Here is a 26,593-nt window from a genome sequence, read left to right on the forward strand (position 1 = left end):
CAATGAAGACAGGCTTAGTGGCTGCAGAATGGATGCAAGGTAAAAGTATTTTATCACAAGGAAGTGTGAATAGCTGAGCTTCAAACTCTGCCATAGTTCAATGCCAATCTATTCTGGGACCATTTATGTGGACAATGGAAGCACCAAGAAACCAGCAAATCGAAAGTAGCAGACAGTTTGAGAGCTGCCTCATGTCAGTGAGTGTAGGAGGCCAGGGGATCAGCAAAGAAAGGAACCTACCTAGGACCCTATAATGGACAATGAGTGGGTCTATGCTTTTGTCTAAATAAAAACCGACAGAACTTCAGATGCTGTAAATTGGAAACAAAAACAGAAATTGCTGGAAAACTGCAACAGGTCTGGCAGCATCTGTGGAGGGAAATTCGATTTAATATTTCATTTTGAGTGACCCTTCCTCAGAATGTTTTTGTTTACAGATTTGCAAATCCCAGCCCAATCTTTGCGGAGCTATGACTTCAACTGGTGCAAAACCAGAAACTGACTGTTGCAAGGAGTAAACCACTGTGACCTCATCAGTTAAAAAACATCCTACCTCCATTTAGTTCCATCAGGCAAAAGAAACAGATATTGACTTTTCTTTTAAAACTTTTGAGTCTGTTTGTGAGAGTCATAATGCTTAAGGGGTTAAAACGTTTCTTTTAAACATACATGTTTAAAAGATAGACTGTCCCTATCGATAACACAGTCTGTGTCTGTACTTGAGGAGATAAAGACAGAAAATGAGGAAATATGAGTGGATCTTTGCAATATCTGTAAATGCAGAAACAGAATAAACATTTCAGATAAAATAAACTTTCAAAGTCTAGAGCTCTATTTTGCTCCGGTTCTGATGAAAGTTTTTGACGTGAAATATTATTATATATTATTTCATGGGATGCGGGGCTACAGCAAGGCCAGCATTTGTTGCCTATCACTAATTGCCTTGGATAGAGACAAGATGTTAAAAAGACACATTATCCATGTCTAGTGAGAGAAAGTATTGATAGAATCAAACTGAAAGAGAAAGTGTACAATTACCTGAGGATAAGTTATGGGTCAGAATATAGAGCAGAATGTAAAAATTAGAAAATAATATTTTTTTAAATATGAGGGAGTATGAGAGAAAGCCAACTAGACATTTAAAATCAGGTAGTAAAAGTTTCTATGTGTCTTTAAAAAGCGAGAAGGAGTAAGTAAATTGAGCATTGGCTGTTTAGACGGTAAGTCTGGGGAATTAGAATTGGGAAATGAGAGAACAATTGATAAATTAAATCAATATTTTATGTCTCTCTTCACTGAAGAGGATACAAATAGGATCCCAAGAATAATTGTAGACAAGAGCTGAAAGGGGAAGAAGAACCTAAGCAGTCATAATCACCAGAGATAGAGTACTGAGCAAATTATTAGTAAGTTATTAAAACATAATCCCATTTACTTACAGATGTATTGAACTTTATGAACAATATATTTTCTTTTAAAAACAAGCATACAGACCAAATGTTTGCTGAGGGTATAAATTCAGTGGCTGTCTAAAGTCCCTGTCTGAATGATGCTAAATCCCAATAGAATCATGGAATATCATACCTGAAGAGTGTCAAGGTAACTTTAGATGGTGACACTTCAGAGCAAGAGATGTAATTCAATGTGATGTCCCAGACTGTGGACATGATACAAGTTATAAGAAGGGCTGTTGTGGGAAAAAGACATATTTGTGTTTTACCCTAGCAGGAATATACAAGAAAAATACAAACTACAACCCCTGGCCTCAGTGTGCTAGTGTGCTAGCTTGTGGTCCAAAGTTCCACTGTGCTAAAGGGTGCTCTGAAGGAATACAGCTGAGAACATTCATTTAGACATCTCTGCATGTGCAGGTAAAAACACTGAACTCTCTCTGATTGCTGAAAGCAAGTCAATACAGGCACTGTAAAAGGAAACTGGAAAAATTCCTTTCAGCTAGCTGCAAACAACTCCTCAAATACAAACTTCACCACTGGAATCTTCCAACAAAATGATCGCAATGTTTCACAACTGATTTGTCACAAACAAACTAAAGACCAATTTGTGTATTCCTTTTGTAAACTTTACCTTTCTGGAATCACCTCTCATTTCTTGTCTGAGTGCTTGTCATTATATTTTATATTTTATCATGTTTTAGTAGTAAATTACCTCACTTTTTTATTAACTCAAGGAATGCTTAAATTGGCTTCTTTTGTCAACTTAAATATAAGGCGGGATCTAGGGTTTTGATCATAGAGTCGTAGAGATGCACAACCACAGAAACAGATGGTTCAACTCAATGAGGCATTGAAGGAATCATGATATGTTTGCAAGTCAGGATGGTGCATTGCCTGGAGCTGAACTTGCAAGTGGTGGTGTTCTGATGTGTCTGATGCCCTTGTCTTTCTAGATATAGAGAGGTAATGGATTGGGACATACAGTTGAAAGAGGCTTGGCGAGTTGCTGTAGTGCATTCTGTAAGTGCCACGCAATTTCCACAAATGCTATCTGACCCTCTGATTATTTTCAAATTTTCCAGTTTTTACTCACATTTTGAACTTTCTCGGTATTTCACAGTTGCATCATTTTTCAGTGACAGTTGAGCAATCTTCACCAGTATTGAGTTGCTACTGTAAGAGCTGGGCATCCCCTATTGGCACAGTGAGCACAGGGCATTTATCATTAGCACTGTGGAGACTCTCGATATTGTGGCAACTGTATCCTGTGCCCATTACTGTGGAGGCTCGATGCCAGTATTCTAAAGACTGTATGTTTCATAACATTAGATTGACTTTTGACAAATTATAAGAGAATATACTAGAACTATTCAGCAGGTTTGGTAACATTCATTTAGACTCGAAACCCAATGTCATTAGAATGAAAGGTAAGTGGTCTCTGATTGCACAGTGACATATGGCTACCTTTTCTGAACTCGATGTAGCCTATTTGGAAGGGTGCGCACACACGAACACACCACACACATTCACGCAGACCCTCTCTCATACACAAGCTCTCTCTCATATGCTCACACACACACAAACACCCACACTCACATCCACACACGCACCCTCTCACAGACTTATACCCCATCATACACACACAGACACATACTCTCTCACAGACACTCACACCTCCATGCACACACACTCACTCAGTCTCCCCTGCGCACGCGCACACACACACAGGTTTGTGGGGTGAATTTGTACTTGAAGAATTACATTTTATTTTGCTCAAAAACAGCATGAATCCATGTAAGATTCTTTAATTCCCAGTTTATAAATAGAATCAGTCTGAACTAACATTGGGACACGGACAGACTTTAACTTCACACCTTCAATGTGTTATCTGAGCTGAGATGACACCTAATGTTAAAAGCTATCTTGAGAATGTAACTTTAAAGAAGTTCTAGGATTTACATATGAAGCAACTGAAACTAACATAGTCATTCTAAAAGATGAAAGATTTAAGCTAAATTTGTTTAATATTGCATTCCATGACACTGCAATCCTGTTGCTATACAGTCTGTGTCTTATGATTTTGCTCCACAACTACCTGACGAAGAGTCAGCACTTCGAAAGTAGTGATTCCAAATAAACCTGTTGGACTATAACCTGATGTTGTGTGATTTTTAACTTTGTCCACCCCAGTCCAACACTGGCACCTACGAATCATGTTTGGAAACTGTTGGCCTTATTCAGTCTGAACACCATCTGCCACTTTAATGAGGTGGGAGCACCCTCTGTTGGTAGTGTGTATTCCTGTTGACCTAATCTAATGTTTCCAAATTGACATTCATGAGATTAAGAACGAACAACCCGGGTTACCTATTTAGTATATCTGGACATATTTCTTATGTCAAAGTCTTCAGTTATTTTGGATACATTAAATGTGAACAAAGTCTATTATCTAATGCAGTCTCAATTAAATCTCCTTATCCTAAATGCCATACGGCAACAGGAAAATCCAAGACATCTTTCACCTTCATTCCCCAGTTTTGTGACATGTTTCACAATGCTGTTAAATATAGCTATCAATGACAGATATTTGTATCTACTCTTGACATGAACAGGCTTTTTAACTGAAGGGCCCTTAACATCAGCACCACTTTATTTTAAATCATTATTAAAATACATTTTGTATTGATGTTTATCAAATTTGGGAGTGAGAGTGTTGAGAATTGAACATCCTCCCAGCTTTTCAGGCACTGTCAAAATGAAGCCCTTCCTGACAGAGGCAGGGTAAAGCTCACTCTACATTCCCTTAACAATGTGTCTTTGGCTCATCTTCAGGAATGTAATGTGTTTCCACTCTCCCAGCTGTAATGAGTGAGATTGTCACTTTAGTGCTCATTTAGAGGCTGTCTTAATGTGTGCCACCAACTTGATAGAAAGTAGACTGTTATATTCTCAAACTGACTTCACTCAGGATCCTTACTGGGGAGACTATCATCGTATTCACTTGAGCTGGTTCTGGCTATGTATTACTGTGGGACGGACATTATAACTCAGTATAAACCCTCTCATCACAGCCATTTTAAAACGATCAGTAATGTGGAAAGAACGTTTACATTTACACAGCAGCTTTCACAAACTCAGGCACTGGCAAAACATTGTGCAGACAACGAAGTCATTCTGAACTTTTGGCACTGATGTGATAAAGGAAATGTGTTGGTATAAAAATGACCCATTTAGCCCAACTGGTGCCCGGCAGCCTGCTCCCACTAACTTTATCCAACGCGGTTACTGTATCCTTTAAATTTATACATGGTAAGATCCAACAAACAGCAACTAAATAAACTACCTTCCTTGTCTGTCTTTGCTAATGTTATTTGAGGGACCAAACTTGGTCAGGAGACAGGAAAGATCTCCACACACTTTTTCACCTCTTACCACACGCTCCTGCAAAGTGACTGGAACCGTGGTTTACTATCTCGTTGCAGTATCCAGCATTGCTAATAGTGTAGCACTCTCTCAGTACTGCACTGATGTATCTCCCTAGAGCATGTGCTTGAGCTTTGAAGCTCACAATCCTTAGACTCTGAGGTGTGAATATTGCTGCTGAGACAAGACTGACATCTATTGGTTGATGTTAATATAATTTGTGTGCCTTGTTGCTGCGCTGCTTGTTAACAGTGATACTTGCTTTTTACAGTTGAACATTGCAAAGGCAATTGAGCCAGCACTGAATGGATTTCAGGAAGGACCTCTCAACTTTAGGCCAACGTACAAATATGATGTGGGCACAAACACATTTGACACCAGGTAAGACAGCTTTGGCCTCTGGGATTTCTCAGCTCACTTGGCTGATGACATTTATAGCATTTGTTATTAAGTTCAATCTGCAACAAGCTCCAAGAATGACCAGTGTGTAAATATAATGTGGGCTATTGCTCAGCCATTTCAACTAGCTGCAAACATCTAGCTAATGGGAAACATTCAGCAAACTTCCTGGAGTTGATTATATGTATAAAAATAGAGTAATACATTGTATCCACTGAAAAAAGAATTTATTATGGACTGACAGATATATTTCTATAGTGATTCTCAGTCTTTGCAACCACAAGATAACAAGTTATTGAAGAACATTTGAAGTTAATTATATGAAAGATATTTTTCTCTTTTCATTTTCCCCTGCCTTCCTGCTCTTTCAGAATTCTGTGGTCACCAGTTGCCCTCCAATAAATTCGCAAGGTGTATACCATTCTCTAGATGTCAATGTAGACAATGACCATGAGGAGGCAGTGTTCGATTATTGTTGTGACCCTCTGGGTTAGCTAACTGGAAATCAAGCTGAATCCTTCCTAGAGTCATCACTAACATTAAAACTTTTATTAAAGTACGCAAAGTCTCCATTTTACCTGTCAGGTAGAGTCAGGTTAGCAAAGAACGTTGACCAGGTTTCTGTCCTTAACAAGTCCAGGAAACTTTGCTTTAACCCACACCTTATGAACCGACACTATCGATAAACAAACAAAAATTATACACCTCAAATACTGTGAAGTTTATTGTTTCGCTTGCCCTATAATGGTAGTGTTGTCCCAGTCAAATTCATGTTGCTTGTCGTCTGCGTGTGTGGCTACTAGGGATAGCTGGTCATGTCGTTTCGTGGCTAGTTGATGTTCATGGATGCGGATCGTTAGCTGTCTTCCTGTTTGTCCTATATAGTGTTTTGTGCAGTCCTTGCATGGGATTTTGTACACTACATTAGGTTTGCTCATGCTGGGTATCGGGTCCTTCGTTCTGGTGAGTTGTTGTCTGAGTGTGGCTGTTGGTTTGTGTGCTGTTATAAGTCCTAGTGGTTGCAGTAGTCTGGCTGTCATTTCAGAGATGTTCTTGATGTATGGTAGTGTGGCTAGTCCTTTGGGTTGCGGCATGTCCTCGTCCCGTTGTCTTTCCCTTAGGCATCTGTTGATGAAATTGCGAGATACCCGTTTTTGGCGAATACCTTGTATAGGTGTTCCTCTTCCTTTTTTTGCAGTTCTGGTGTGCTGCAGTGTGTTGTGGCCCTTTTGAATAGTGTCTTGATGCAACTTCGTTTGTGTGTATTGGGGTGGATGCTTTCATAGTTCAGGACTTGGTCTGTGTGTGTGGCTTTCCTGTGTACCTTTGTGGTGAATTCTCCGTTTGGTGTTCTCTGTACCCTCACGTCTAGGAATGGGAGTTGGTTGTCCTTTTCTTCCTCTCTCGTGAATCGGATTCCTGTGAGTGTGGAGTTGATGATCCGGTGTGTTTTCTCTATTTCCGTGTTTATAATGATTACAAAGGTGTCATCAACGTATCTGACCCAGAGTTTGGGTTGAATTTGTGGTAAGACTGTTTGTTCTAACCTTTGCATTACTGCTTCTGCTATGAGTCCCAAGATTGGTGAGCCCATGGGTGTTCCGTTGATTTGTTCGTATATCTGGTTGTTGAATGTGAAGTGTGTTGTGAGGCACAAGTCCAGTAGTTTAAGTATGCCGTCTTTGTTGATGGGTTCAACGTCCTGTTGTCTGTTATGTCTGTTCAGCAGGTTGGCTATTGTTTCTCAGGCTAGGGCTTTGTCAATAGAGGTGAACAGTGCCGTTACGTCGAATGAGACCATGGTTTCTTCCTTGTCTATGTGTATATTTCTGATGATGTCCAAGAATTCCTGTGTTGATTGTATAGAGTGTCTGGATCCGCTGATCAGGTGTTTCAGTTTCTGCTGTAGTTCTTTAGCCAGTTTGTATGATGGTGTCCCTGGTAGTGATACTATGGGTCTGAGTGGGATGTCTGGTTTGTGCACTTTAGGTAGTCCATAGAATCTGGGGGTGTTGTTGCTTTCAGGTTTCATTCTTTGTAGGTCAGACCTGGTTATCTGTCCGTTTTTTTGTACGTTCCTCAGTGTGTTGTTTATCCTATTGGTGAGCTGTGGAGTGGGGTCAAACTCTCTTTTGGTAGGTGTTGATATCTGCAAGTAGTTGTTGTGCTTTTTGGATGTACTCTGCTTTGTCCAGGATGACCGTCATTCTGCCTTTGTCTGCTGGTGGTATGATTATGTTCTTATCGTTTCTTGGTGATTTTAGTGCTTCCCTCTCCTTGGTGTTGAAGTTATGTGTTTGTCTTTTCCTTGTTATCAGGGGTACGATACTTTGTCTCACTGTTTGTTGTGCCTCTTCTGTCAGTCCATTGTTCCTGAGTGTGCATTCTAGTGCTGCTAGGAAGTCTGCTGTCTTGGCATCCCTGTGGTTGTAGTTGAGTCCCTTGGCCAGTATTGTTCTTGCCATGTCTGTGAGCTGTCTGTGGGAGAGGTTTTTAACCCAGGTGTGTGTTGTGGTGTCCTCTTTGTTGTGTGTTAGTTTGGCCACTCCACAGCTCACGCAGACGACAAGCAACATGAATTTGACTGGGACAACACTACCATTATAGGGCAAGCGAAACAAAGAACAGCCAGGGAATTCCTAGAAGCATGGCACTCATTCACAAACTCCATCAACAAACACATCGACCTGGACCCAATATACCGGCCAATACAGCGGACAGCTGAAACTGACAACCGGAAGCGGCAGGGACAGGCCACTATAAATGCCGGAGGAAACACCACATATGCGCTTCACAGGAGGCTCCCAAGCACTGAGGATGTCACCTAGACAGGGGACGAAACGTTTGCAACAAAAACTTCTAGCTCGGCGAACAGAACCACAGCAATTATACTTGTTGTTCAATCGAATGGCCATTTGAAATACAAATAGTTGAGTCAATTTCTCTTCAAATATCGTGATATACTGCCATGTCTGAGTAGTCAGTTGAGGGTGAGAGGTGAGAAGGTTTTCTGATGGTAAGTTTTATTTAAGGCAAAGTTGCATTACTATTTTAATGATTGATGCTGTAAATAAAGTAAACAGTGATGTGTATATCCCTGCATTATATTTCTATTACTTAGTGTGTGTTTTTATGGTAATTATGTGGACCTTTTAATCAGCTGGAACATTTGATCAATCAGTACACTCCTGGTCCTATTGGACTTTCCCAAGTCCTTCTGTTCTCTGATCTTTTCCTCAGGTTCTCTCATTTATTTGCATGAGCAACTGGTTCTCAAATTATAAAGTCTAAAGCCTACAGCAACTGGTGAGGGTAAATAAACTGAGTTTCTTCAGGTTTTAGTTATTTTACTGGAGAGTGAGTGAATGAGTGAGAGAGAGAGAATCTGCCTTCTGAGCACTCCAAGGCTTCTGCCAATATTGTTCACACTCATCACTTCCACAAATCGTTCTGCCAGCCAGGAGCCAATCAGATTGTTGTTATCAGGCTGATGGCCTTTGGCATCTACAACTGGACATAATTCCACAAGCCAATCAACCATTTTGTGTCAGCCAAGGCTCACTTGTACTCAGAACCTCAGAGTATGGTGGATTACAGCCATCTTCTTCCCACTGCCCCATTGCTTGAACCAAGCAGCAGTGTAAATGCCACCCATAATGAGTTTCAGTTACTTACTTTATAATTCCTTCCTCATTCCTTTGTTGTTAAACAACCCATTTCCCAATTCAGTCCACAATCAACATAAAGTCAAATAAAATCACACAGTTTTAAAATTATGACTATCTCAGTGCAGCAGAGCATATCCCCCTCCCAGTAAAAAGTTGATGATTAGTGTTTAGAAACTCTAAGGGACCCCAAGACTTTTCTGAAGTCAACACTGGATGAATCAAACATGACCTTTGAGGTGGAGCAAAAACATTTTCCAGATATCACTTGCATTTTTTTCCACAAAATGTATTTTTTTAAAACATTGGAACAGTATAATACATAACAGTTCAGATTTGAATTACATGAAGTGTGGTACACTTTGTTTTCTTGAACTACAGCATCTGCAATACTGTAAGCCTGTATTATTAATTATAGACGAGGAGGAAAGAAAACAGCAAAAATGCAGTAATACTTGGAAATGAAGATACTGAGCACATTGGAGTTTGATTTTAAAACATAAAGATCAGTTGGGTCATTCACAAGTTTCCCTGGAGGTTAAATTTAACAATTTGCATTTCATTTTAAACATACAGCCTGAGGGGTTTTGTGCAGGGTCCAGACCTTGCTATACCACAGTGAGAGGGTTTTGTGAACTGACCTGATTGAATTTTTGTGGTTCCTGCTCTGTTATCAGTGTTTCCCTCACCGAGATCTGGGACTTTGGAATGTCATCACCGCTTGGAAGATCATGTTTCAGATAAACAATGGTCCTCTCATCATTCAAGAACTGTTTGAATGTGGGGAGACATTTATTTCTCTACATTGCCATTTCCCTTGCACTGACTGCAGGGATAGGAGTAGATGGGCTTGAGAGCATTAGCCTGGTGAAAAGTCTTTCACCTCTTGGTCTCTGAACATAGTGTTTTCCTATGAGCTGGGTCCACCAAGCTTTGTCAAAGGAAGCACCTGGAGAGGCCCCAAACACTGAGTAGGTTTCAGAAAGATGTCTCAGTGCCCTGTGATAACACCCTGGACTGGTATGTGGGAGTTGTTGCAAGTTGTCAGCTGATTTGCTGATATGAATATGATTTGCACTGCAGAAACTAACCAAAGCATCTTCCAGACTCGTATTCTCCACCACTTGAAGGGCAGCAGACACGTGGGAACAATTAAACCGGCAAGTTTGCCTCCAGGCCACTTACCATGCTGATATTAAACTATATCAGTGGTCACTGTCCCTGAGTCCAAATTGTGGAACTCCATCCCTAATGATGTAATGGGACTCCCTAGAGCCCATAAACTGCAGTGGTTCAAGAAGGCTGCTCACCACCATCACTACCACCTCAAAGGCAATTGGGAGCAGTAAAGAAAAGTACTGGCCCAACGTGCAACGCTCACATCTTATGAACAACTTAAAAGAGTGTTGCTGGCCTCCTCCCAGTTTTCACAAGGAGAGATGACGCTTTGTGTTCTTTTTTAAATCAGAAAATACTCACTGTTCCAATTATCCAATGATTCCTAGTTCGAAGAAACGCAAACCTGCCTGGACAGATCGGATTCTCTGGAGGGTGAAAATGTCCGACTGCTACGACCTATCACCAAATCTCAGGAGGAGCAAATCCCCAGATGGCAAATCCAGCCACATTCAAGTGCTTCAGCATGTTTACCGCAGTCATATGGAGTACCTCATCAGCGATCACAAACCCGTCACCGCCATCTTTTCCCTGAAGGTGAGGCAGTGCAGTTTGTTGTAACAGGTCTCAATCGCGGAATATAAGAAAAGCAGAACCTGACACTGGGACGATCAGGTTACAGGGCATGGCCCATTGTGTAGAAAGTTCCCTCTCTCTGTCTTTCCAGCTGGTTAATGAGTTCATAGAGTCATACAACATGGAAACAGGCCCCTCGCCCCATGCTGACCTGGTTTCCTAAACTGAACTAGTCCCATTTGCCTGTGTTTGGCCCATTTCCCCTAATCCCCTCCTATCCATGTACCCATCCAAGTGTCTTTTAAATGTTGTAACTGTACTCGCCTCTACCATTTCAGTAGTTGGTGTTACTTTCTGCACAGTATTTCACCAGAGCTCCCTGTGACTGACACCTGTTGATGGAATGTGATGCAGATACCCAAAGTAATGTTTATCTTCAGTTCATTGAATAACCTGCAATGAAAACTAGCATCAGTAATACTCAGGAATCACTAAGTGTGTTTGTTGGACTGTTGTAAGGATCTATCTAATTCTCTAATGTCCTTTTGGATGTTGAAGGAAACCGGCTGTGCTAAACTATCTGTGTGAGTCACCAGACCTACAGCAATATGGCTGACTCTGAAAGAGACCACCACGTTGCTCAGTTGTGCTAAAATTGTGAGAACAAAACATAATATCTCCAACTCTATAAGTACTTGAAACTGAGCTCTTTCTGACTATGTGAAACCTGGGACCCTGAGGAATTCCAGTAAAGAGGTTTGAACACCTCATGTGATATCAGCACAGCCCAGGCTTTACTGGAAATCTTGCTGGATGCTTTCATTCCCCTCCCCCATCACACTAACTTCCAGTCTCTTTCAGCATTGGGTTGACTTGGTGGAGAGTGATGGACTATAGGCAGCAGCTGTGGCTTCTATAGCAATGTGCTCTCAGACTGTGGTGGAAAGAGATTGAGGTTGGCATTGAGTTTGCTCATGTTCTGAAGCAGTTACTAAGAGTATGGAACCAGTCTGAATTTTACTTGAAAACCTGGAGGATAGATCCCACACGTATTGGGGTTTATGAGTGATATCATGTGAACAGGAAGCACTCCCAAGTCATAGTTGATAAAGATGTAAATGAATCTCTGTTCCAAGCTTGGAGATTGCCCAATAAATAAAAAATGTGCCATGCTCTGATGTCTCTGAACATTAACAACATTTGGCATTGAACGATGGGTAGCTTTTCTCTGGAGATCCAGAGTCACTAGGAATAGATGGCTATTTGTCAAAACTTTTCTCACCGAAGACTCTATTTTCTTCTGATGTGTTTTCATAGTTTTCCCATAAAATGCAGACCCCATTGATTCAGCTCCAGGTGGAGGATGAATGGAACAAACCTTCAGATGCTGTGGTTAGATACAGGATGGCAAGCTCCTTCGCCAAGAGCTCATGGGATTGGCTCGGTTTGTACCGGGTAAGTTATTTATCACCCATTTTGGAGAGGCTCTAAAAGACCAGAGTGGCCAGAAATCAAAAGGCACTTGCAGGCTGTCATGTGTGGGTAATATCTTATTGGCATTCACGTCTATTAGGACTCCTGCACTTAGAGTTAGAAAAAAGATGTTAGCAAGGGATCATTGATATTTTATATTTGTATAATTTTACAAAATAGGTGCTTCATATTTCTAGACTCAAAAATCGTACACAAGAGCAGTCGATCTTGGGAATATTGGCATTCTGAGATGTGATAATTTGATATTTTTGCCTCCAGTTCCACTCCAGTGCGGTTGACTTTATTTTTGTTCACCTCAGAACATGGCTGTCACTGGCTGGCCAGTATTTATTGCCCATCTCCAGTTGCCCTTGAGAAGGTGGCGGTGAGCTGTCTTCTTGAACTGCTGCAGTCCATCTGCTGTGGGTTGACAGACAATGCCATTAGGGAGGGAATTCCAAGATTTTGAAGCAGTGACACTGAGGAATAGCAATATATTTCTAAGTCAAAATGGTGAGTGGCTTGGACCTTGCAAGTGTGGTGTTCCCTTGTATCTGATGCCCTTGTCTTTTTAGATGGAAGTGGTCATAGGTTTGGAAAATGCTGTCTAAGGATCTTTGGTGAATCTCTGCAATGCATCATGTAGATAGTACACACTGCTGCTACTTAGTGTGGGTGGTGGAGGGAGTGGAAGTTTGTGGATGTGGTGCCAATCAAGTGGGCAATTTTGGTATCAAGCTTCTTGAGTGTTGTTGGAGCTGCACCCATCCAGGCAAGTGGTGAGTATTCCATCACACACCTGACTTGTTCTTGTAGATGTAGACCGTCTTTGGGGAGTCAGGAGGTGAGTTACTTGCTGCAATATTCCTAGCCTCTGATCTGCTCTTGTAGCCACTGTGTATGTGGTAAATCCAGTTCAGTTTCTGGTCAGTGGTAGCCCCCAGGATGTTGATAGAGGGGGATTCAGTGATGGTAAAATTATTGAATGTCATGGACAGATTGACTCTTATTGGAGAAGGTCATTGCTGGCATTTATGTGGCACTAATATTACTTGCCACTAGTCAGCCCCTGGTGAGGATGCCAGATTTCCTTCCCATCTGGGTTTATCTGACAATTGACAACAGTTTCATGGTCAACATTAAACTCTTGATTCCAGACTTCTATTGGATTCAACTTTCACCACCTGCCATTGGCAGGATTCGAACCCAGGACCCTAGAACAATACCGAGATCTCTGAATTAGTAGTTTAGCAATAATACTAATAGGCCATCACCATGTGCACATTATGTGCAATAGACGAGTACATTATGACAAGGTAGGTACCTACACCATTTTGGTGAGTGGTTCAATTGCTCAATAGTCTGATGATGGGTAAAATGTTACATTTAACTTCTCCCTTCCATGCCTTGGCTTTGGTGGTTGAGTTTTCTTTAAAATAATGGCAAGCTGCTAATGCAATGCCGATTGAGGGAATAGAGTTTTATAGGGAGGACTGGACAAGCGTTATTACCCAGAGAGAAAGGGTTATGAAAACCCACCTTATGGGTTTGTCCTTCCCGTAAAGGTTCAATGAACCTTTCAGTCACTCCTCTATACTTCCTGCCTGAGTTGCAGCTAAAATAACAGAGCCATGAATTTAATGTTACAATTAAGAAATCTGAATTGTAAATACTACTGAGGTGTTTTTTCCTCACCTTCCTTGCTGTGAAAATAGAGATTAGAAACAGCTTCAGCTCTCAGAAGGCTCAGACTCCTGCTGTAGCCTCTTCTAATAATTTTCCAACAGTTGCTATTTTAAAGCCAGTTAATCACTAAAAAATTTATAACCCTTTTGAAGTCCAAGGTTATTTCTCACACAAGCCATGGAAAACAAAACTGAATATAATTAATTTCACAGTTGTGAGTTTTAGTTTTTATTTCTTCAGGAAATTGAATAGCATGGGGTCAGATTTCGGGGTCTTTTTGTACAATTGATTCTCAAAGGGTTGAAACTCCTCTCATAGGTCCGACATCAGCTCTTTCTTCTCCTTCAAGTTTCTGGGAGAGCTTTCCAACATTATAGGCAGTGACTTATGCCAGCTATGGACTGCTGCATCTTCTGCCTGCTTCTGGTGAGGACTGGGTGTGACGTGGTAAAACTTCTCTCACTTCAAAGAATTTCAGTTTCCACAGTACCAGGTCTATATAGAAGCCAAATAGGCCTCGGGCACCAAAGGCAGCCTAAGGTTTTTGAAGAGAGACTTAGAAGTCAATAGCTTCAAAGACAATCTTACAGACCACCCTGTTGATTTTCTTTCCTATCTCTACTGACAGGTTGGGTTCAAACATCACAAGGACTATGTAACCTATATCTGGGCAAAGCATGATGAAACTGATGCCACGAAGCAATGCTATCAGGTAACTACTGTCACACAATCATTTCCCTCATGATACTAAATGTGACCTCTTTGTACATTGGGGTTAGTGTACTGGGCATGCTGATGTGATTGTGGTGTGTTAAACATCGATCTTTTTCCTTTGTTTTATGGATTCAAATCTAGTATCAAGGCTAGATTGGATAAGCAGGCCAGACTTAATGACAGAAGAGTTGTCAAGCGTGGAATTGCTTCAAAGTGTGAGTGGTTAGCACAGTAGCCCCCTCACAACTATACTGAATTACAGATAAAGGATATAGTTCAATGTGGGTCCCTATGATCTGGATTGTATGTGCTGAGACAGGCTGATTTTATTGAATGAATGATTTGTTTCCATGGTGACTCAATGTCCTTCCGCCGATGAAGGTTTTCACTCTCTAAAGGCTGAAGGGCTCTATCTAAAATCCATTTGAATAACTGCAGACCATTTTAATTGGTGTGAACTTACTGCACAAAATTGCAATAATTTGGCAGAGAAATGTTGATTTTGTTCAGTCCAATGAGACTGCTCTTCTAGGATCTTTGGGGCAGAGTAGATTCTTGAGTCTGCTATACCTGAGACCCCTCACCTTGACGGACACTGAAAGTTGATTTGGACATCTCAATCTTTTATTTCAATGTCTCAGCTATTTGAATAGTTCAATAATTTATTAAAGTTATGGTTCACTATACCTTGATAAAAACACAAGAGCAAACGTCACTGTGAATCTTACCTCTTACCCAAATATTTAACCCGCCCTTTCTCTATGGCCAACACTGACTCACCCTGGATACAGTTCACGGTGCCCTTTGCTGTAGAGTAATGGAAGGAAAAGGAAAGTTAAAGAACATGAATCCACACAGATATTCATCCTTGAGTGACCACAGTTTCACTCGTTCTGAAGCAGCAGTTGGAGCACAGAAACAGCAGGGCACTAGTTAATCATCTGATCACAACACATCAGATTGTGAGGGGGGTTCAATGCTTGTTTTGGTTGGGGGGAGTCTTGAGTCAGCTTGAAAATGAGAACTCTCACTTAGTATGGGGATATGGTGGAAGTTCCTCTGTAAGAACGTCTTTGGAGTCCTTTTCCCTAGAGAGCAGTGGAGGCTGGGACATTGAATATACTCAAGACTGAGTTAGACAGATTTTTGTTTTATCTGGAGTGTCAATATTCATCCAAACGCAGGAAAGTAGAGTTAAGGTGACAGTCAGATCAACCATGACTTTACTGGATTTGACCACGCTCCCATTCCTATTCCCTCCATTTGACAGGAGCTTGGTTAATCTGTAACCTAACCCAACCTTTGCCCCCTATTCCATCATTACATCTTTGAACAAAAATCTACAATCCAAGATTTAACATTAACAATTATCTCACATCATCTGACTTTTGTGGAAAAGAATTAATCCTCTGCCTCCTTGAGTGTGAAGAAACTTTTCTGATGTCATTCCTGAAGGTCTATCTCCACTTTTTAGATGTTGCTCCCTGGTTCGACTCTCCCCAGCCTGCAAAAAGATAGCTTTTGTATCTGCGCGATCCGTGTCGCTGAATATCTTACAAATATTGACCAAATCACCCACAACTTCTAAATTCAAGGCTTACGACTCTGGTTTATATAATCCATCCTCAGTCCACATACCCTTCTGATTGCCCTGAGATGACTAGAGACCAGGGATCAATCTTGTTCTGTGCTGTACTATTCCGCACCATAATCAAATACTGAAATGCCAAAGGTTCACAGGTCTATTTCTGAATGAAATCACATCTCTAGATGTGGCTGTTGAGGTGAGGTAGGACCAGGCTCATCTGTGATGCCTTCCACAATCAACAGCCTGTCGACATTGCGGCTTTTGCTCAACCCTAAAAATGGTGACTCGTAATGTGTGGCAATGTGACTGACACCCAGCCAGAGTCAACCTCTTCAGGTAAAGAGAGAATGGAGAGAAAATTCAGCAAACTGCAGTCTTATCAGTTCCGTGCTATTATTTGTTGTGGAATTTCTTCCATCTTTCTGCAGGTCATGTTCAGTGAGGAGTCCGTGCCAAAGGGCACTGGGGAGTACATCCTATGCTACTACAGCAACAATTTCAACACCATTGTGGGAGTGACTGAACCCTTCCAGGTCAGAAGATGCAACCCAAGATCTGCCCTCATGTGTCTCTACTGCATGTGTTTTATGTTTCTGAATGCAATTTAACAACTGAGTACCACAGCGCATGGCAGTGAATGCAAGTGTCCAGGTTTGATGGCCTTTTGGAGCCATGTCTAGTGCCAGTCCATTCGCAATTTGGTGACACCTCTTTTTGTGTCATTGAGAGACCAAAATTGGGCATGCGCTTGGTGATACCATTTATGTATCCACTATTTAAGTATTTTCTTGATTGTGCCAGTAATAATACGCTGATAGATAGTTTGAATCAACACCAGAAAACCTGGACATAAGCAGGATAATGACACAGAAAGCTGTTTTGGAAAACTGAATTTTCTCCCATCCTCTCTTGAAGCTCCTGACTCAGGGAGTCAGTAATCCTTGACACACTTTTTTTGTACATACTTATATCTATGTATATGTACATAAAATCTGGAATATTAGAACTAGAAACTAACAGTTGGGTGTACATGTTCTTGGTACCTTCAGAAGCTTGTAGAGATGGTAGGAATCATTCCTAGTTGCAGTCCAGGATTCCCTTCCTCACCAGCAGCCTGCAAAAATAAACAAGGTAGAATTCTTATTTTTTCAAGTTGGAGAGGTGTTTATTCAAACATCAGTTAACACATATCTATACACCACAGTGACAGCAGTGTGTGTGAGTAATCCAAAAACATTTTAAAAATGAATTTACTGCTGATTTGAAAAACTGACCACATTGTTACCAGAAGAAAGACTAGGTGAATCCTGTGAAAAAACTCAAAATGTCAAGAGGCATAATAATGCATACACTGGCCTGGCCTTAATGAACTGGGGGAATCAATGATTTTATAATGCTATTTGAGAAACTTAAGCAAAAATGTAAGTTAATTTTCAGTAGTCACCTAGAGATATTCGCAACAAAGTATGAGTCAGCTTTACCCTTATATGGGCAGGACTTACAAGATTAAATGTATTTAACAATGCGGAACTGATTAAATAAGTTAGAAAACTCCCAAATGTCATTTTTGAAAGGTTTAACACCTTAACCATGACCAACATCATTGACAGTAGTTTATTTAGTTCCATGTTTTCTGGTTGCAGATTAGAAAGTCAGATGTAACTCCAGAATCTTGGTGTCCTTTTTCCCTCAGTCACATCAGGACTTCCTGGGTTTCCAATGTTCTTCACATTTATTCCAGCCTATAGTGCAATATTACCATTTTCATTATTAAACAAGCATGTGACAAGTACTCTGCATGTAACAGGATCTGTTCCAAATATTTGAAAAGGTATCTTTGATAGTTTTATCACCCCTTTAGGAGGGAAGTTTTCTTTCTGCAGTATTTGGTGAATTGATTCCACCCCCCCCCCCCCCCCCCCCTCCCCCGCCCCAGTCCCTATTGGTACTTTGGGGCATGTTATTCATCCATTACCTTGGCCAAATTTCAGCATTTACTGAACTCAAGATCAACAGTCCCTCCTTGGACTATCTAGATATTGTTTCAAGAAACTCTCCTGGATGCACCAAATAAATTTTGCTCCATCTAAGCCCCTGCTAAAAAGGGAGTCCCAGTCAATATTGGGCAAGTTAAAATCACCACCACAGCCACCCTGTTGTTTGTATACAATCTGCTTACATATCTGATCCTTCACCTCCCAGTAGCTCTTGGGAAGCCTCTCATTTAACCCTATCACAGTGATTGAACCTTTCTTACTCCTGAGTTCTACCCATATTGCCTTGCTGTATGAACCCTCCAAAATGTCCTATCTTAGTACAACTGTGACATTCTGCTTAATCAGCAATGCAAATCCCCCATCCCTTTTATATACCTCTCTATCATTACTGAAACATTTAAACCCTGGAACATTGAGCTGCCAGTCCTGCTCTTCTCTCAATCATGAATCTGTAATGGCTATAACATCATTGTTCCCTGTACTAACTAAGGGTCTAAACTCATTTGGTTTACTTGTTTTACTCCTCGCATTGAAATAAATACACCTCAGATGCCAGTCCTGCTGTCTTCATTACCCTGGCCTTGCCTCCTAGGCTTACTTGATCTCGTCTCTTACTTGATCTCTCCTCTTCAAACATTCCACATGCTGACTTATTGCTCTGGTTCCCACCCCCTTGCCACACTAGTTGAAACCCTCCCAAGTGGTACTAGCAAACCTCCCTGTAAGGATATTGGTGCCCCTCCTGTTTAGGTGCAACCTGTCCTTCCTGTACAGGTCCCACCAACCCTGAAAAAGATCTCAATGATCCAGATATCTGAAGCCCTCCCTCCTATACCAGCTCTTGAGCCACACAGTCAACTGTATTATCTTTCTATTTCTGGCCTCACTAGCATGTGGCACATGGAGTAATCCCGAGATTACAACCCGAGAGGTCCTGCTTTTCAACTTCCTGCATATGTCCCTAAATTCCCTTTGCCGGAACTCATCTCGCTTTCTGCCTATGTTGTTGGTACCAGCCTCTGGCGCTCACCCTCCCCCTTCACAATACCCTGTACACTCTCAGAAACATTCTTGACTTTCACACCCAGGAAGGTAACACCATCATGGAGTCTTGCTTGCAGCCACTGTAACACCAGTCTGTACCCCTGACTACAGAGTCCCCTATCACCACTGCTCACCTACACTTTGACCCTCCCTGCTATACAGTAGAGCCAGTCGTGATGCCTCTGGTCTGGCTGCTGCTGCTGCTTTCCATTGAGAGGCCATGCTGCCAACAGTATCTAAAATAGTATACCTGTTTGAGAGGGGAATGGCCACAGGGAGCTCAGGGACTGCCTGCCTCCCCCTCCTGGTGGACACCCATCTACCCGACCACATCTCTGGAACTCCTTTCTGCCTCTTCTCTGCTTCTCAGTGAGTCTCACCATCATTCCAACCGATCCATGTGATCTGAGAGGAGCTGCAGGTTGACACATTTCTAACTGTGTGGGACATTTCACTTCCCCACGATCTCCTACATCTCATGGGAAGGGCAGACCACTCCAACACCTGTTATTCCTACCCCTCTAATAATTACTGGATGAAAAGAAAAGGAAGACCTTACCTTGCTGTACCTTAATGCTGCTCACCACCCCCCCCCCCTCAGCAAAGCCCGGAACGACAAACGTGGATTGTTTTCGCTAGAGCATTGGAAGCTGAGGGGTGAGGAAGTGGGAGGGGTGATGCAAACACTGGGCCGAGGTATGTAAATTTATGAGAGGTGTGGATAGGGTAGATAGTCGAGTCTTTTTCCCAAGGTGGAAATGTCAAAAACTATGGGGAATTAGGTTGAGGGGGAAAGTTTAAAGGAGATGGGGCAAGGCAAGGTTTTTACACAGAGGGTGCTAGATGCTTGGAATGCAGTGCCAGTGGCGATGGTAAAAGCATATATGATTGCAATGTCTAAGAGGTATTTAGACAGACACATGAACAGGCAGAGAATAGAGGGATAGAGACTACGTGCAAGTGGATGGGATTAGTTTAGAATAGCATCATGGTCAGTGTAGACGTAATGGGCATAGGGCCTGTTCCAGGTTAATGTTCCATGTTCTAAAGAGTGATTTGGCCAAGGCAGAGCTGAAGCAACCAACAGAAGAAAGACCACAACCTTTAAGTTAAAAAAGGACATACAGCACCTGTGATTAGAGTCACATAGCAGAAGATTTAACAAACTCAAAAGGGTATTATGACAGGAGGCAATCTGTCAGAGTGTAACAAAAGGAAACCTGCCACCCTCCAAGTACATGCTCCTGTAAAAGATCTGGAGCATGCAATTCCAGTCCAAGAGAGAAAACCTTACATTCAAAGCTCTAACCTCAGCTGAGATCAGGTGTGTTGCTATGAGTTCTGTGATAAAATCTGAATCATCACCATTCCGGCTTGAAGAAAATGAGAACTCTATCTTGTTTATTCTTGCAGACTGCTGGACAAACACTTTACTCAACCACTTCCAACTGGTTCAGTGAAATGGTACGTGCTTCTCCAGGTGAAGCTGTGAAATATGTCTCCCAACCCTGGAACATTTACACCTAACTATTGGTTCCTAGCTCTAAAATATAACAATATATTACAAGAATATATAACACCTAAATCAATTGATCAGAATTAACCTGTAAGCTTCATGAATGGCCCTTGAGGTTGACATGACATCTCAGAGGTATATGTTCATGTGGTGTACCAAGACCAAACCCCACTTGAGTTCATTATGAATGATGTATAGAGGGGCATGCCAGTCCAGGGAGAGGGTGGTGCACGATCAGCTTTCAGTTTCTGTCGGTACTGTTCCTCAAAGGAATGCCACAATCACCTTCAGTCGTGTGTTCTTCCTCCAAAGAAGTATTTGCAATTATATAGCACCTTGCATAACCTCAGGACATTCCAAAGAGCATTACTGAAAGTAGGTTCCTTAGGAAGTGTAGTCACTGGCATGATGTGGAAAATGTAACAGCCAATTTTCACCTGACAAGCTGTTTCAAACAGCAATGTGATGAAGATTGGATAATCTGTTCTGATGTGTTGGTTGTGGGATGAATATTGGTCAGGACAGAGGGGAGAGTTCCCCTATTCCTCTTTGAAGTAGTGTGATGGGATCCTTTACAATCACCTAAGAAAGCAGATGTGAGATTCAGTTTAATGTCTCATTCAAAACATATCTTATCTGACAGTGCAGCGTTCCCTCAGTTCCTCACTAGACTGCCAGTCTAAACTTTACATCTGGAATGGGACTTGAATTCAGAACCTTCTGAGTTGAGAGTGCAATAAAAGTCCAGTTCACAATAGGCAGAGCAGATTGATATCTGATCAGCCTGTGCCATACAAATGTCAGCTCCAATGTTGGAATTGTCTTTCAATGTTTGAAACTGGGAACACTAAAAAATGTTGAAGACATTTAAAAGGCATCTGTATGGGTATATGAATAGGATGGGTTTGGAGGGATATAAGCTGGGTGTTGGCAGGTGGGACTAGATAGGGTTGAGATGTCTGGTCGGCATGGACGGGTTGGACCGAAGGCTCTGTTTCTGTACTGTACATCTCTATGACTCTATCTCACAAGGGCCCTTTTGCCAAAAGATTGCAGATTGACATTGTGATAGGGAGGGACTGCGCTACACCGTATCAGGTGAAGGACGGTGTCCAATCTGAACAGTGACCATTCCCAGCTCTGTATGAGGTGCCAGCAATCGGTCAGACACAGAACCAACTTTTCCCTGCTATACAAATACATACAAAATCAAAGTAAATTTCCCATTTCTTCTCCCTCTAGATTATTCTGCCCTCCTCAAGTTCTGACACCAGCAAGTCTGACAGCTCTGATTCCAGCTCAGATGGAGAGGAGATGAGTACCTTGAAGCTGATCCGCCCCAAATCTCGCAGCCCCAGCCCCGGCAAAATGAAGAAGGGGAGCAGCCGGAGCCGTAGTCGGAGTAAGAGCCCAGTTGCTCCAATAACACGGTCCCTACAGGGGCTCAATCTCAGGGTAGGCTCCAAGCACAAAAGCAAAAGCCGCAGCCCCTCACCCAGGGGGGCTCAGGTGTCCATTTCTGGCCAACCCAAATCGTCAGGGGGCAAACCCACTGCAGGAAACAGCCAGAACTCAGCAAACAACCTGCGGGACCGACTTTCACCTTCAGCTTCAGCAACTTTCAAAGACCCAGCATCTTGGGAGAAAGAGCCGGCTTTTCTTGGCACAGGCTCTGCTACAATGGGGGGACCTAGCAGTCAGGTTCAGGAACTCCCTGTGCAGCAAAGGGACAGCGCTCAACATCCACAACTGTCTCCGAAACTCTCCCAGCATCATGGTCAGGATGGAGCCGTCACTTTAAAGTTAAATAAAGCAAATCAACTCTCCACCGGCAAGTCTTCTCAAAGTGTCCAAGTCCCTGGGTCAGAGTCACAGCCACCAATATGGCAGTAGGAAGAGTGGAGCAGCATTTTCAGAGAGAAGAAACTGGCCACTGGACAAGGCAAAGTAACAAGGAATCAAAGGTCTCATGTTGACGCAAGGAGTCAACAAAGCACAGAGAGACTGGAGAGACTGTAATTGTTACATGTAATTGGAAGATGTGTGGGACAATCAGCCTGCATTCTGATTTTTAATGTGATATGAGTTACCCCAAGAGGCTGGATGACTTTTAGAGCCTCTGGAATTGATGAGTGGATGCAATCATGATGTAATTATTTAATTAGTTACTTAATTCACACTCTAACTAATGTCATTACCATCCCACTGCGTGAGTGAGATTCAGAGCACACACTCCAGCAAACTTGCTCCTCATCTTCATTGTTCTCTTCTGTTGCTTATCCATCTTGCCCTCTTTCAGTGTCTCTCCTTTTTACGCTTTCCTTTCTGAGTGAGTGACTTTGTGGCTGTTCTTGTTTCACCTGCTGCCTTCTCACGCCTGTCTCTCTTTTTAAATGTCATTTTCTCAGTATTTGCTTCATTGTTCTGATGCAGAGTGATTCTTAACTTTTGTGCATTCATGGGAAAATCACACTCTTGAGCTGCATGAGTGGAAAGTAGGAATAGAACTTTATATCCTTTAATCTCCATTTCCTCCCAGCCTGGATGTCTGCTGGGAGCTTGAGATTAAAGAATCACTTTAAAACTATATTTCTCGAATGTTTATCAATACTCTGTCATTGTCCATCTCTCTCTATTTCCTGAAGTTTACTGATACAGTGTGTGCCAGTTTATTCATCCCGGAACACAGCATGTGTGGAACTGTACATCACACTTTGCTGCAGAAAATGGATCCAGGGTGTTTTGACTCTCAAAATGCTGCCAGTTCACCTCTTGCTATATGGGAAAGATGTAAGGAATGTTGCTTCTGGAAAACAGTATGGCTCTTGGCTGCTAAGCAGCACCTGGGAAATTATCAGGAATGTTTCATACAGAGTGCATCTTGAGCCCTTATTACCCATCAGTGCTGGAATAAAGCTACCAGCATTCCTAGCCTGTGTTGGCAGGTGACCAGCTTTCTACTCAAGTATTCAAAGAATCACTGCTCTATCCATCTGGCTTTTGGTGACTTACTCTGGAACCAGTCTGTAGGATGTAGGTATGGAGTCTAGCACTGAGTCACCTGATTGACTTACTCCCTCAAAGGAAGGTGATGGTTCCAGGCCTTTGTTCTAAACTTCCCCAATAGTTGATAATCAAAATTCATCCCATACTGATGTAGAAGTACAGATCTGTGAACACAAGTGAATATTAGACTTGGCTAAATGTGAAAAAAAATTAAAATTAAGTTATGCTTTTGGATGTATATAATTACATAAGCTTCTTGTATAAGATATTTTAATTTATTTACCTTCTACCTCCAGCTCTGGTCAATTCTTCCCTTGCCCAAATACATGGGATTTAACTGGTGCACAATTCTACAGACATTGAATGTTCTGCTGGCTGTGGCTCATCTATAAGCTTAGTCAGTAGTGGTGAAAATATTAATCATGATACCATATGGTGAATACTTCAGTAAAATCACAGAACCTTCAGTGTAGACAAGAACTCCAGAAAAAATAGGAACTCTTCAATAAGGATGAAGATTCTTCATTTACAATGTGGATCTTCAGTAGAAATTAGGACACTTAAGTATAGGTGAAGATAGCTTCAGAAGCAAGGAGGACTGTTTAATGTAATTGAGAGCTCTTTTATAATAGACCAGATTTATTTAGTATAAGACATTTTTGAGTGTTGTGGCAGTACCACAAGAAATAGGACCAGGAGTAGAACATTGGGCCCTCCCAGGCCTGCTCCAACATTCAATAAGATCCTGGCTGATTCAACACTCCTCACGTCCACTTTCCTGCCTTTTCCCCATAACTACTGATTCTCCTATTGATCAAGAATCTATCTCAGTTTAAAAAATACACATATACTACAGTAGCAATCCAAAGGCCTTACTAAGCTAATGATAAGAGTTCAAATGCAACACAGCAGCTAAGAATTTAACTTTTTTTAAAAAAATATAGTACGGTGACCATAAAAGTACTGGATTGCTATTTTTAAAAATCTGGCCTATTATTCAACACCAGGTTATAGTGCAACAGGTTTAATTGGAAGCACACTAGCTTCTGAAAGCTAGTGTGCTTCCAATTAAACCTGTTGGACTATAACTTGGTGTTGTGTGATTTTTAACTTTGTACACCCCAGTCCAACACTGGCATCTCCAAATCATTGCCTATTATTGTTCTTTAGAGAAAGAAATCTGCTCACCTAACCCAGTCTGTCACAACTTAACTGCGATCTGAAATGGTGTAGCAAGCCATTGAATTTCATCAAAAATAGTACAAAGTCACCACAAGAACAGCAGCAGTTAAGTGGTTTGTCACAACCTTATAAAGAACAAATAAAAATATGTCATTAATACCAGTGACATGTACATCCTGGGAAAAAAACCTTTAAAAAAATCACCCGATGACAGCCACCTGATGAAGGAGCAGTGCTCAGAAAGCTAGTGCTTCCAATTAAACCAATTGAACTATAATCTGGTCTTGTGTGATTTTTAACTTTGTTCCCCCAATCCAACACCGGCACCTCCAAATCTTAAAAATCTTCAGTATGATCGAAGACTCTTTATATACAATATGGAATCTTAGTAAAGCCAAGCATACTTCTAAATTGAAGAAACATTTTCAGTATAGGCAAGCATTTCTTTTTACAAAAACCACAACTCTTCAGCATAGCTGTGGAGTTTTCAGTATGAACAAAGATCCTTCTCCACAGACATGCACTCTATAATAGGACTGAGACCCTTCTATCTAAAAGATGGACCTTTAAATACAGATCAGAACTCTTTGGTGGAGATGAAGAATCTCCAGTAAACAGGTGCGCACCAGTACAGATAAATGTTTGGTAGAGGTAAGGGTTCTTCAGTATAAGACAAGGAATCTTCAGTAAAATATGCTAATTATTCTATATAGACAAGGACTAATCAATATAAGAACGTTTTTAGTTTAGGCCTGGAATCTTCATTAAAATGTCAATTCCTCAAAACAGACAAAACGTTTTTTTTTAATATTGGACTCTTCAGTGTAAGGTCCCCTCATTGCAGATGAAACTCTTTAATATTAGATAAGGATTGTGCAGTGTGCATGTGGACTGCAGTGTAAACATATCACACTTCAACATAAACGAGGCAAAGGGATTAGGAATAGCAGAGTCAATGGGAACTTGGGAAAGAAAAGCACTGAAAGATCAGGAGTGAAATAAAGTGATGTTGAATTTTCAGTTGCTGATCCCTATCCTTACTAAATGTAGTATTCCAACAGCCATTTCACAATTTACAAAAGCACTTTCATTTTTTGGGAATTGGTTATGAGTTCTGTCTATGTAGTTTAGCCAGAGTCAAACTTTACAACCAGAAATGTTTCAGTAGGATTTCAGGTTAGGATAGAATTTTCTTCCACTGGGGGCATGATAAAAATACAGCTCAAGGCTTCTTCACTTCCTTTTAGTAAAATTTTTGTCGTGCACTGAAGTATTCTGCAGCTTAAATATGAGACAATCTTTTAACATTTACTGCATTCGTTTTTTTACGGCAGGATTCGGAATGAACTCAAGCACAGTTTGAACTGGAGGCATTAGCTGGCTGCAATTGATGTGTGCGCGTGTGTGTAATGTGTGTGAAATTCCTGTCTTCCATAATTGTAAGACATGACATGCTCTGTATATGGATAAAAACTTTCACCGCGGTTGAACAATGATGCACAATAAACAAAAATTGTGTGTAATCTTGAGCTTTGTGTTTGTTTTACAGAGTTGTTAGGTTTTTTTTCATTATGCATAAGTATTATTAACGGTTAGAAATAGGAGGCTGCTCAAGATAGCTCATCTTTTTGGGTAGGACAGCAGATATTTGAAATTAAAATCCATTTGAAAGCCCAAGCAATCAAATACTCAGTAATAGCTTCAGCAATAGTCGGCAGAGGTTTGAAAGCCATGTTTGGTTTAAATCGAATCTT

At 41.4% G+C, this 26,593-nt stretch overlaps 1 protein-coding gene across 7 annotated transcripts in view; it reads left to right on the forward strand.

The window, feature by feature from the left end:
• Nucleotides 1-26,362, forward strand: part of inpp5jb (inositol polyphosphate-5-phosphatase Jb) — an 85,858-nt gene extending 59,496 nt beyond the window's left edge. For 4 of the 7 annotated variants that reach the window (XM_087999972.1, XM_087999968.1, XM_087999967.1 and 1 more), the window contains 6 exons: nt 5,149-5,258; nt 10,447-10,654; nt 11,951-12,088; nt 14,421-14,504; nt 16,523-16,627; nt 21,894-26,362. In XM_087999972.1, coding sequence (XP_087856098.1) covers nt 5,149-5,258; nt 10,447-10,654; nt 11,951-12,088; nt 14,421-14,504; nt 16,523-16,627; nt 21,894-22,544 — 1,296 coding nt within the window. In that variant the 3' untranslated portion in view covers nt 22,545-26,362. The remainder of the gene's footprint in view (nt 1-5,148; nt 5,259-10,446; nt 10,655-11,950; nt 12,089-14,420; nt 14,505-16,522; nt 16,628-21,893) is intronic. The other 3 variants (XR_015761248.1, XM_087999969.1, XM_087999971.1) reach the window with 3 other exon arrangements.
• The last annotated feature ends 231 nt before the right edge of the window (nt 26,363-26,593 follow it).

The sequence above is a fragment of the Chiloscyllium plagiosum genome, unplaced genomic scaffold (genome assembly GCF_037043375.1).
Source record: "Chiloscyllium plagiosum isolate Xiang-an unplaced genomic scaffold, Cpla_swu_hap1 HiC_scaffold_24, whole genome shotgun sequence".
Lineage (NCBI taxonomy): Eukaryota > Metazoa > Chordata > Chondrichthyes > Orectolobiformes > Hemiscylliidae > Chiloscyllium > Chiloscyllium plagiosum.